General features: G+C 38.9%; 2 protein-coding genes across 4 annotated transcripts in view; one reads left to right on the top strand and one right to left on the bottom strand.

Annotated features, from left to right (window-relative positions):
* The first annotated feature begins 565 nt into the window (after window positions 1–565).
* On the top strand, window positions 566–8777 carry dnase2 (deoxyribonuclease II, lysosomal). Of its 2 annotated transcripts, none has more exons than XM_079693934.1 (7): window positions 566–877; window positions 2095–2149; window positions 2313–2469; window positions 3507–3609; window positions 4158–4322; window positions 6585–6803; window positions 7494–8777. In XM_079693934.1, exons 3-7 carry the CDS (start codon window positions 2356–2358, stop codon window positions 7862–7864), a joined length of 972 nt encoding a protein of 323 aa, XP_079550060.1. In that variant the 5' UTR covers window positions 566–877; window positions 2095–2149; window positions 2313–2355; the 3' UTR covers window positions 7865–8777. The 2 variants fall into 2 exon arrangements, with proteins under 2 accessions (XP_079550060.1, XP_079550059.1); XM_079693933.1 differs by having other exon boundaries at window positions 2052–2149.
* Window positions 8778–8947: 170 nt separating this feature from the next.
* Window positions 8948–12514, bottom strand: part of rgl2 (ral guanine nucleotide dissociation stimulator-like 2) — a 31154-nt gene continuing 27587 nt past the window's right edge. For both annotated transcript variants that reach the window (XM_079693918.1, XM_079693919.1), the window contains 5 exons: window positions 12377–12463; window positions 12090–12183; window positions 11716–11940; window positions 11384–11498; window positions 8948–10911 (listed from right to left, as the gene is read on the bottom strand). In XM_079693918.1, coding sequence (XP_079550044.1) covers window positions 10730–10911; window positions 11384–11498; window positions 11716–11940; window positions 12090–12183; window positions 12377–12463 — 703 coding nt within the window. In that variant the 3' untranslated portion in view covers window positions 8948–10729. The remainder of the gene's footprint in view (window positions 10912–11383; window positions 11499–11715; window positions 11941–12089; window positions 12184–12376; window positions 12464–12514) is intronic.

Genomic DNA, 12514 nt, shown 5'->3' with positions numbered 1-12514 from the left:
TGGTCAATACACTACAATTTTCCTTGTGAGGCCTTTGCCAGATCAGCATGTGTTTTTATTTTCATTTTAGATGGTTGATTGAGAGCTCCTTTTAGTGTGGTGATGGGGTATTTCACTCAAACAGATTTCGAAGTTTTTAGGTCTATAAAACCTCAGATACATCTAACTTTAGCGTGGAGGTTTATTGTCTATGCATACAGAGTTTCCTAGGCTTATCCACAATGCAGAGACATATAAAGGGTTAAAGACAGTAAATGTCTCTTTAACTGGGAATGATAATGGTTACAGTTATCAAATATGTGTAAGTACCATGCTCTTTTAGATTAACTAAAATAAAATCAACTTTAAAATTCAAGTTGGCTAAAATCTGTTTTATGAGAAAGTAAATAACATCTTAAAAAGTTAATAAAAAAACATAATGTCTATGTTGAATCCATGCCTCTTAATATTACTCGGCATTCAAGGGTTTTACTTTATTTCTTTATTTTTCTTTTTGTGTTTATTTGCTAAATAATTTAGCTATGACCACTTTTTCGACTCAGCCCCGCCCATTTAGTGACGTCGTCGAGCACTTGACTGAAACCAAGGACGTTTAAAGGCTTGGACAAGGAAGTGACAAGCATTTAAAACTACAAAAAAATTATGTTTTTTTGTCAATCGTAGTTTCGTAAACTTGATTTAACACTTCTTAGTTGATGTGTGTCTTCTGTGTAGTTCAAGAAGCCTGTCGGTTTAATGACGTCACTGCCTAAACAAGGATGTGGACAAAGATGAAACCTGCTCAGAAATGTGGAACTACAGTAGCTACAAGTTTGTGCAAAGAACACGATAGTAACACATTGAGGACATGAATGAGGACAAAGACGCTCAGCTAAAGGTGAGTAGAAATGGTTAAATTCAACTTTATTTTCCTTCCGTGTTTAGTATACCAAGCTCAAAGACTGCGACTTGCTCTGATTTACTTTATACTTCCCCTCCAGATTTTAAACTCAGTATGATATTTATTAATAAGTTATGGTTGTTGCTGACTAGCGGTACATTATATCACTTCTACTAGCATGCTACTTTCTACCTTTGCTTCACTAAGGTCTGTCAGAGGAGGAGTAATGTACTTTTAACTCCACTACATGTATTTGATATGTTTATTTACTTTGATGCTTCACGTTATTGATACTAAATACAGTCAACAAATAAACGCAGTATTATTAGAGACTATGCTTTTAAGTAGTATTTAAAATAGATAGCCCCCCCTTTCACCAGCTGCAACATTTAAGTTATTAATTATCTTTAAATATAATCATATTATATAATGTAGCTATAATATGCTGAAATTGTGCATTCCTTAAGTATCCAACTGGTGAACTCAAAGTAGCATTAAGGGCTTCAATTATATTTGTACTTGTATCTATCGCATGATGTAGTCTTGTTAGATGTTCCAAGAGCAAGGACTGTCTTAGGTAAGACAGCTTTTATGTGCTCAGCTCCACTTGCTTGGAACAATCTTCAGCTAGACTTGAAACTGAGCAATTTCATTCCTCTGCATGTTTTTAAAGCTAGTCTAAGTGAAATGCTGTTGGAAACTATGGGTACTTGTAAATGTCGATAAGTATGTAAATGTAACCTGTAAATGTTGTATGATGTCCTTTATTGTTTTATGTTGTTTCATGTTTCATGTGGAACCTATTTGCTGCAGGTTTCCCTTGAAAAATAGATCTATGATCTCAATGGTACCAATCTGGTTAAATAAAGGTTTGAAATGAAATTGAAGTATAACTTCGAATATAAATGTTAATTTGTAATATCTTCACTGTTGTATTGGTACCGTTATAAAGTTTTATACCAGAGTACTTTCTCAATTTTGGAATGAGGCCCATAGTATCTCCATAGTTTAAAATATGTGTTGTTAACAGGGGGAAAACTCCTTTAGCCAAAGTAATGCAGCAATTTAGAACCCAGTTACAGGGGTTAATACACAATTATTGTAAAAACATATTTACGGTATGAACAGTGTTAACTGTAATAACTATGATAAGTCTATTTTGTATTCTCAGATGCTTCTGTTCCTGTCCCTGCTGATCTTCTGTGTGCCTTCAGGTGGCGACACCTCCCCAATCACCTGCTACAACGACAAAGGAGATGCTGTGGATTGGTAAATCACTGAGTGCTGCACAAGACAAGCCTCTGCAAATACACTAAACACCTAAATGCACGTGTCATAAGAAAGCTTTCTAGATTAAACAATCATTTGCATATCAGTTTAATGTCAAGCTGTTTCATCTATATATTTCCTTGTGTCTCGTTCTCTGTGTCAGGTTCTATTTGTACAAGCTGCCTAAAGAACATGACACGGGTGAGATGTATTTACTGCTGGACAAAGGGAGTGAAGGCTGGACTAACGGGAAGGGGACAGTGAACGACACCACGGGCGCTCTGGGCAGGACCGTTGGACAACTCTACTCACAAGGAGAGGTCTGTATTGAAACTGGAACAAATACTTAGTCTAACTGAAGCTTTGTTTTACTGAGAGCTGGAGTCAGCATCCTCATACATGTGACACCGAGTTATTAAACAGTTTTCACTTCCTTATTATTCATGTTTTTAATATATGTATGATCATTGTCAAATGGCAATTCCAGAGCCTAATTTTTGTAATGACAGATAGGACTGTACATGTTATCTAAAAGCTCTTTAAAATGCAAATGATACCCATTAAAAGTACAAATTCATCCCAGTATTTATTTGATAGATTTGATTTATTCTAAAACTGACAGTCATATAAAGTATAGCATAGTGGTTTTAAACCTTACTCTCAATGTTACATTTCTTTGCACATAGCTTTCTTGAATTTCCACAATATAACTATATTCAGCTCAAGCAATATCGGTAGGAAACACTTATCGTTTAAAATATCGTTTTTTGCTGCTTTTAATGTTTAACGGTAGACCTAAGAATTCTTAGTTTGATAGAAAACCTTTTAAATGAAGATTCAACTTATTGTGAAGAAGAAGATTCAACTTATTGTCATTACGTAGTACAGGAACTATATAACAAAATGGTTTCTCTGCATTTGACCCATCATAGTGTTAGGAGCAGTAGGCTGCCATTATGTACGGCGCCCAGGAGCAGTGTAGCGAACGGTGCCTTGCTCAGGGACACCTTGGTAGCACTTGGCCTTTCCGGGACTTGAACTGGCGGCCTTCCAGTTGCCAAAGTCCCTATGGACTTTGCCACCACCGCAATGCTATGAGTGTGCCATAACTTGACACAATTAGATCAAACCTCGAAAACTGAGAATGAGAACTGAGAGTTGTTTATTTATATGCAGTCTGTGTCTGCTAACAGCTGTGGAAAGATAATATCGTAGTTTGCATGATCGTACAAAACACATGATGGCATACCTTACTTATCTTAACATTGTTATGCTGTTTCATTTCGTTTAACAGATGTGTGTGTTTGGAATGTGCCCAGGAATAACATTCTTAAATGTTAAACCTCTCCCTCCACAGAACACAGAGGTAGCATACATCCTTTACAATGACCAGAAGCCATCCGAGGACCTTGGTGACAGATGGGTTGACAACAGTGGGAGTAAAGGGGGGCACACAAAAGGTGAGTGGTCCAGCTCCATTACATGAATAGTTCATATATGCTGCAAGTGATTTGACTTTATACTCAAAATCAGCAAATATGGAAAAGTTTGTAAGGACTATGGCTCTGTCACAGACACAAGATTTTTTAAATTGAAGCTTTGTTACACACCTTGGATTCCTATGTCATTACAGCCTTACTTCTTGTATGGAAGTATGGGGAAATACAAATAAAAACAAATGCTTATCTAGTTGGTCAAAAACACTAAAACAGAACTCCTGACAGAGACTTGGATTAGATTTAAAGCAGCCCAACTCATGTTTGGTGCCCAAATAATTTCATTGCTTAAGTATGCAATGTAAAAAAGGACAATGTGAAAGGAGTCACTGGTAGTGATGAAGCCACAGATAATGATCACCTTTAACTGCAGCATCCTGGCCTGTTATTCGAGAGTTATGAGATATATGAGCATAATTCAGTTTAGTTAGTTCTGATTTGGGTATCAACCACCTGGAGGGAAAACCTTGAAGTTTTTTGTTGATCATTTTAATAATATGTTTGTTTCTCAGGTGTTGTCCTGCTGGATAAAAATCAGGGCTTCTGGTTGGTCCACAGCACCCCTCATTTCCCCCCTGTACGGCAGGCGGGAACGTTTTCTTACCCTTCTAGCGGTGTGAACAACGGGCAGAACTTCATCTGCGTTACCTACCCGCTCGAGCGCTTCCAGACCATCGGTAAGACTGGAGTCCTGCCATGAGGCTGGATAGCACAGGCAAAGATGGTATAAAATGCACGTGACAGTAGGGATGATGGTATTAAATCACAATAACAGTACGAGAGCTGGGAGCTAATAACGATTAATTATCCGCCTTCTATCTGCTATTATATATTAATGAATAGTTTTAAGAATGAATTCATTTGAGAAACTCCTATCTATCAAATCTAAATTGGTGAGAACTGTACTTTTCTATGCAAAATAGATAACAAATTACACAATCTTGTAGCTTCTTAAATGATGATATTTTTTAAGCAAAGTCCGCAAGAGAACAAATAAGATTAGACTGATAGATTGGGTGTCGGATACATTCTGCGTTTAAAAAAAAATTACATTCAAGTTATCATATCAGTCGATTGTGTCAATATAATAGCAGTTCTTCCTTAAAGATAAAACATATTAAAATAGTAATAATAATAATAATAGATTTAATTGTTATAGCGCTAGTGCTCAAAGACGCTTATATTAAACCTATAATCATGTACAATATATCTGAGACTGTCTCTAAATGTTGATAAGAGCGTTACCCGGCCTTCAAGAGCAGCTTGGTGTAAATACGTTTCAATACGTTTTAGTCTTAGTTTCCAATGAGGGTGTAATTGTTGTTTATGAGGCTTTACCAAGAATATTCTTCCTCAATTATTTCATAGTCATTTGATGTCATTCTCTCTCATTTCAAAAGGGATTTCTTAAGTCATTATTCTCTTGGGGGTGCTTTATAATCCAGTCAGGTATTGACACAACAACAACAACAGGATAATGCAGATCTAGGATAATCAGCGTAAACAGGTGTCACCACCGTGTCACACGCTGCCTGTGCAGATCCCTGGCAGACTCACAAGTTGGCACCGTTGCTATGGCAGTGCTGGGGGTAATTTAATTAGATTGAAGTATGTTACCATAGAGATATTGGCCCTCACACTGCGGCATATATTTGCCTTATAAAATATTCGGCCTCTCTAACTGAGGAGCTGAGAGCGTGACCGTGTCCTGGGTGACATGCATACAGAAGGTGTCACGTTTCATTTTAAAGCCCCTTGAAGCAGGAATCTGCACATTAATGAGGTGAAACTGAGATTCAGTTTAGTTTATCACTAAAATACTGTTCACCAAGTTCACAAATACTACCTCTCCAATGTGTTAGACCAGTATGTGGTCAGAAAAATGTGCTTGATAATGATTTAATAAGCCTAATTACTGATTTGATTTGTACAGGTACTTATGTTTACCAGTTAGAGCTGAATCAAAGAGCGTATAAGTCAATTGATATAATCTGCATCAACAACGATTTGAATAGTTGATTAAAAGGACTTATTTCAAGGCAGCACAACCACCATGTTAGAGTCTGTGTGTTAGCTAACATGCTGATGTTTAGCATGAAATATATTTACCATGCTAATCTTCATAGTAATTTAACAAAAAGAGCAGCTGTAAACAAAAGAAATGGAAGCCGTTTTGAGAATATTTTGGCAAACATTGTATTGGATTAATTGAAAATGTAAGTTAGAAAAAACGTATTATGTTTCATGAATTAAGGGTTCATGAATGTCAGTCCCAAACCCAAACCGTCAAACTCATGGTGGCCCTATCAGGGATGTCCAAACTAATGCCTGGGGGCCGTGGTAAACATGTGTATTGGCCTGCAGCAAATTCTAAAAGTATAATGGACCATCATGACTGTTGTGCAGAATTTATAATTAATTTAAATAATTCTTCTAAGCAAGCGTGACCTCGGACTCTCTAGAAGTTTTTATATTAACGGACTATTTAATTATAGAATACACAATGGGTCTATGCCTCTGGTGATAAAGCAGTCTATTATGTAATGGATTGGTTAATCAATAATAATGGTTAGAGAGAACATTTGCATTGTTTAAGTGAAATAAAGAACAATGTGCCTATTTTAATTTTAATACTCCTTTGTTCTAAAAAAAAAAAAAAAAGGAGATTTACATAAAGAATGGTTGAAAGGGAGTAGCCTGCATGATAAATTATAAACATCCAAATTACTCCAATTTTACATGAATGATTTTTTAATTTATTTTTCAGTATCTATAATTAGATATATGTGTCTGTGAACAGTGTAGCAGTGCAAGTCATGTAGACCCCTCTGCACCACCTTCACCAGGATAGTGCTGTTCATTTACTGTACCTAACAAGTAAAGTGCCTACAGTGCTGTTAGCAGCGTTCGTCTACAATCTAATTTGTTTTGCACCGCAGGGGAGCAGCTTCAGATCAATCAGCCTAATGTGTACGACTGCGACGTCCCAGAGTCCTTGGCGTCCCTCGTGCCCGCTCTGGCTGATCTCTGTGTGAAGAAACATCCTTCTGTTCACATCTTTCCACACATCAAACCTGTATCCAATCGCAGCGTGACTCTGACCTCAAAGGCTGGCACCAACTTCATCAGCTTTGCCAAAGGAGCTTCTTTTGACAACGGTACGACTTTGGAGAGATAAAATAAGTTCTAAAGCTTGTGTCATTTTTAGCTTTGAGTTTATTTCCAGGTATAAACTGGCCAGCCTGCATGATACGTTGTAATTAATGATAAAAGTTCTTCCTTTTTACTTTATTAACACATTAAACCTTTGATGACACAGCATGACTGTTTAAAGATCACCTATTATGCAAAATCCACTTTCTCATGTCTTTTATACATAAACATGTGTCTGTAACTCTGTGTCAAGAGATTCTGAGAGTTTCAGGGGAAAAGATTCGCTCACTTTTTGTCCTGATCCATTAATATAAAAAAAAATGAGCTGATCAGATTTTGGCCACTTTATGATGTCATAAAGGTTTTTTTGGCTTGTGTAACCATTAGCCAATCACCAACCAAGGTAACCCCCCCCACCTTATCACCTGAATCTCCTCCTAGAGCACCATTGTGTTCTTTTTAACCAAATATCTCTCAGAGGGGTGTGGGTTCCTTATTTTCATCTAAAGTAACAGACAGAGAATCAGCACTTTTGAAACAGGCCTGAAACAGAGGGGATTCTGGGATGCTACAATGATCTGTTTGGTGTTTGGAGCCAAACACTTCAGAGACATGTTTGTATATATCTGAGACCTTTAATACATTGAAGAAAAACTGTATAACCTTTAAGATAATAAAAACATGCCTCTCTGCAGACCTGTACCACTCCTGGGTGGCCCCCAGCCTCCAGTCAGATCTCCTGGTCCAGTTCTGGATTCGCTCCAGAGGCATCCTCCCCTCCGACTGCTCCCTGGGATGGAAGGTCTTGGACGTCAAGCTCATCAACCCGGGGCAGACGTTCGACTTCAAGAACAGCCAGGACCACTCTAAGTGGGCCGTCAGCACCACGGCGGGGGGGGCGGGGTCCGGAGGGGGATGGGTGTGTGTGGGAGACATCAACCGGAACCAGGCGGAGGAGAAGCGGGGCGGCGGCACGGTGTGTCTGCAGGACCCCGTGGTGTGGAAGGCGTACAGGACGGCGGCGCTGCAGTGCCAGGGCTGTGGAGGAGCAACGGGTCAGTGCTGACTCGCTGCTAGAGCATGATGGGATACCTGGGCCTGAGGAGAGGAACAACACGCATAAGATAATAACCGGCATGTGGGCTTTTAGGTGAAATGTTTGCACATGTTTCTTTTAATATTTGATTTAAATGAATGATCTTTTCTAAAATTGGAGGGCTGAAACTGATCCACATTTGGCAGGAAATGGTGAGTTCATGAGGGACTGTATCACTCAAAGTAAGAGGCGGATTAAAGTTTTTGGTACCCAAAGCAATTTGACTTCCAAATGATGATTGGATGTTATTAAGGGCTGTTACACCCTCCTCTTCAGACTAAAAGCATACAGAACAATGCTGGAGGAGGACAAATATGACAGGAAGCAGAGGGCTTCATTCAGTGTTAATAATCATTTTTAAAAAACCTCAAAGTGCTACTTTAAATTAATGCATTTTGATCAAGGGTCTTAAACACTGCTGTGAGCTCTTTTAACAGAAACTGAAGAGACATTGTGGTAACCGGTAGATATGAGCTACCTCGATAAATTACAACTTTTCTGATGATTTTTTTTTTCTATTCGCTTTAAATGATTCGTGGGAACGTTCTCAGGGATTCTCAAACTTTGCAGGTTGAAAATATAATTTCACAATTTACAAGAATTTGATATTATTAATTGTTACACTCAGCAGAAAGTGATGTTTTACAAATAATTAAACCACAGATACTGACAAACTTCAGGTTTGAGGAATGCTTTAATACTTTGTTTCATGAATGCTCGTATTATTAACGAGGTTGGTTATAACTGTTTATGAATGTGCTTTTCTGACATATCCAGAACTCTATTTTTGTGTCTTAGATTTTATAGTTGTATCATACATTCCTTGATTATGCTTGAAGGTGGAATTGCTGGCTTGAATCTGAATAAAGAATCTAAAACAGAGTATTATTTGATTGTACATTTATTTAGTTTGTTTACCTTTTCCATTAGAAAATAAATAAGGTGTGTATTTGAGGCATACAGGCAGCTTTCCTTATATTCATGGGATACTGAGCAGCATTACGTCTGTATTGAGTGGGATGTTTTACAGCAAATCAGTCAGAAGCATTGAAATTCATAGAAAAGTAAATTTATTACCACAAAAATAAGACATCCTGCATGTAGTGCATAAATAGCTTTGATGTGAAACTGCACAGCACTGAGGTGACTGCAATTCCCTCACGTAGACTGTATACATTCTAAACACGGGAAAGATGAGCATCCTGTGGAGAAAGGCACTAAAACAATCAGTAGCATAGTATCATGCTAGTGCACGTCATCCATTATTACTCAGAATCCTCTCCCTGGTCCGCTATGCTCAAGCCTCAGCCTGTAAGGAGGCCTCACAAGCACTGAGCAGATACAGCCAGAGGTCACACGTGTTTCAAACCTACACGGAAGGTAACGGGTTCATTTATAACATGAGGCTTTGTACTGTATGTAAACAGTAGCTGCAGAGCTGGGTACGAATGTGCATGAATTACATTATGCTCTGTTGATGTAAGAGCTGTAAAACCTATGAAGGTAGATCAGATTTTCCTTAGTGCCTTCCTCATGGTTTTGGTACAGCAGTGAGGACCTGAAGCACAGCCACAAGCTTTAAAAGTGCTGCGAGGTCGTTTTTTTAAAGCTGCAATAATCAATGTTTTGGCCACTAGAGGTCAGAAGATTTTTTTTTAAACAAGCTATGACAGCTTATAAAGTTGCCAAACAGCTGCCTAATTATGCAACAAGCTGAAGAGGAAGTGTTTATCTGGAGTTGTATTACCGTCAGACTGATAACACAAGTGCTTATCACTTTCCTTTAAGGGGTAGTTTTGTCTACTGTAAAACAACTCTTGAGAAAAGATATCTTTCTCTTTAGCTGACATTGTTTCACCAGCAAATCTCTAACTGTGTGTGTCTGCTGTGGACAGGTGGCATTCAGGGGCTTCACCCAACAGCTGCTGCTGAAACAGGGTTGATAACAGCTGTGAGAATCACCATGAAGGAACGTTCTGTGTTCTGCAGGACAAAACGTGTTGCATAGCTGTAGTCAATCATTATTTTTAGGTCAGTCAAAACAAGCAGCTCCTTTCAAATAAAAAATAAATTATTTTTGATTGATTAATTAAATTTAAAATCTTGCAGGTATTTGATGCATTTTTTCTTTTAGACAATTCGGACACATGGACCTGAAGCTCCTCGCCGGTGTAAACACGATGTGGACATCTTTCAGACGTACAAAATATATAAATATGTACAAAACATATATAGGTCTCATTTGTCAAGCTCCAGTGTTTTTTCTACAATGGTGCACTCTCACTATGTCTTTGGGCTCTCCTCATGTGTGCTCTTAACCAAGAACTTGTCTGATATATTTAGATTTCCTCATGCTTCTTCCCGAATAAACACTCTCTCCTTCATCCTTCATCAGCATCTCAGGTGTTTACAGACGTTCTGATCCATTAAATCCTCTTTTTACATTTCGAAGCTTCGCTCACAACTGAGGCACGCAACAACAAGGGGATTTCCGGATTGCGGATAGAAGCAATTAAAACAGATCTTATTCATTGAGATGGAATGAAAAATATGCATCAAGTGTCCCTGACTGGGACTCTAGAGCCAGCACCAAAAGCACTCGGATAAAGGCTTCCATTGCTCTTTCTCTTGGTGTAAAGTTATGCATACTGTGTGGAGAAGAGGAAACGGACAGTTCTTCAGCAGCAGATTCAGACGTGGTCCTGGTCTTGGTGTTTTGGTAGAAAAAGCTATGGAGGAGCATGAGGGAAAGGCATGTGTGAAAGGCCACATTTACTGTTTGTGAGGAGAAAACCCCGTCACTGTGGACAAGGTCGGGTTGAGGAAAGTCCGATGTCAAAAGAGTGTCCGGACCAGTCTCCTCCCCTTGGCTTTGATTCGAGGAAACGTGGCGCTTGACTCGGTGCTGAGTGGCGATGAGCCCAGAGGAGTGTTCCCGCCTTTCCTCCTCAAAAGGAAGTCAACACTAGATGATGTCATGGCATAGAAGACATTTCCTGTAGCAGGGATGACCAGCTCTGTGTTCAGAGAAGAAGAGAGAGAAATAAATGAATACATACGACAGGGTTCGATAAAGCTTCTCCAAAGCTGCAGCTGCGCAACCAAAACCTAAAGTTAACCAAAGTTATAGATAGCAGAAGTAGAAATACAATTATCAAGATGATCTCAGCTTTTGTCAATCTTGATAAGTAGACCACCTACCACAGTACCAGATACCTCTTTCATTTCGTATCGTCCCTTTTAAAACATAAAAATACTGCTCCTTAGTTTTTGTTGACCATGGTGCTTTTAGTTTTTTACTTATTGTGTTTTTTATTATTAATAACTTTTGCCTACTTTGTTATTTTCTTAATATGCAAGTCTATTCTCTTTACTTTATTGTCTTATACTTATTATACTTCTGCTGTGGTAATAATATCAATATCCCTGTTGCGGGATGAATTAAGGAATTCTTTTTTTTTGTTGCACTGGAGTCACGTGTGTCTATACCTTTCCCTTCAGGCAGAAGTTGGATCAACTCATATCTGGACGTCTGTTTGGGGTCCTGATTGTGCTTCTCTAAGGCAGAGCTGATGACGGTGGGTGTCTTGTCATTGCTGGTGACCTGAGGGGAGAGAGGAGGATCACAATGACACTGGGACAGCTTGATTTGCACTAATGATATCCTGGCTCCATTGAATCCAAGGATCTGATCCTGATGACTATCATTACGGGACCCTCGCAAGATAAGAAGAAAGGCCGTAAGTGCAGCATGTCGCAGATAATTCGGGACCAGAGCTTTTCTCATTACAGCTGTTAATAAAATAGCTTGAAAAAAGTACCAGTATGCTTCGGTATAAGTTTCCATCGTGCAGGTCCATCCGTATCCTGATGATTTGCATGTCAGGCCCCGACCCTTGGATGTTGTACGTGGGGTTGTTGCCGCAGGAGACTGATCGGCGGTGTGATTTTGTGGGAGTGGTTGGGGTCAACGTGGCAGGGGTGGATTCAACGGTTGAAGACGACGTGTCAACATCCAGACAGGACACAGACGGAGATCTCATATGCTGCAATCAGATTTTTTTTTTTTCTTGTATAACTTCCAAGTTCAGTACAAAGCTTTTTAGCAGATTTAGGCAAAATAAAAGAGTCGTTTATATGTCTGTGAAACAAGCTAATAGAAATTGGCCTTTAAGCACAAATCAAACTGTATTACCTTTGTGAGTTTTGAGAGCAGATGATTGACAGGGGAGGGAAAGTCAAAGAGGCTGTCACTGTCACCCGTCAGGCTGCTACGAGAGTTACTCAGACTGAAAGACACGAGAAAGAAAATTCTAATTAGGGTTGAAAAGTAGTGCTTTTATTATCAGTGATTAATCAATCTTATTTTTAAAATGAATCAGAAAAAGGCCAGAAAAAGGGATCAAAAGCACAACAAATGTATGTGTGGTATATGGGTAATCTATCTGTTTTATGTGTGTGAGAGCAGTCCGTATAGCTTACTCTCGGCACTGTGTGATGATGACTGTGGGAGTAAGGCCACGGGGGCTGGGCTCGCCAGGGGCTTCAATTTCACTGGACAGCCTGTAACTGAATTACAATATCAACAAGATCAAATATTTGTAACACGTCATACAAATG

The sequence above is a fragment of the Notothenia rossii genome (assembly GCF_949606895.1).
Source record: "Notothenia rossii genome assembly, chromosome: 7".
Lineage (NCBI taxonomy): Eukaryota > Metazoa > Chordata > Actinopteri > Perciformes > Nototheniidae > Notothenia > Notothenia rossii.
Note: the sequence above shows the minus strand (reverse complement) of the source record. Positions and strands in the feature narration are given on the sequence as shown.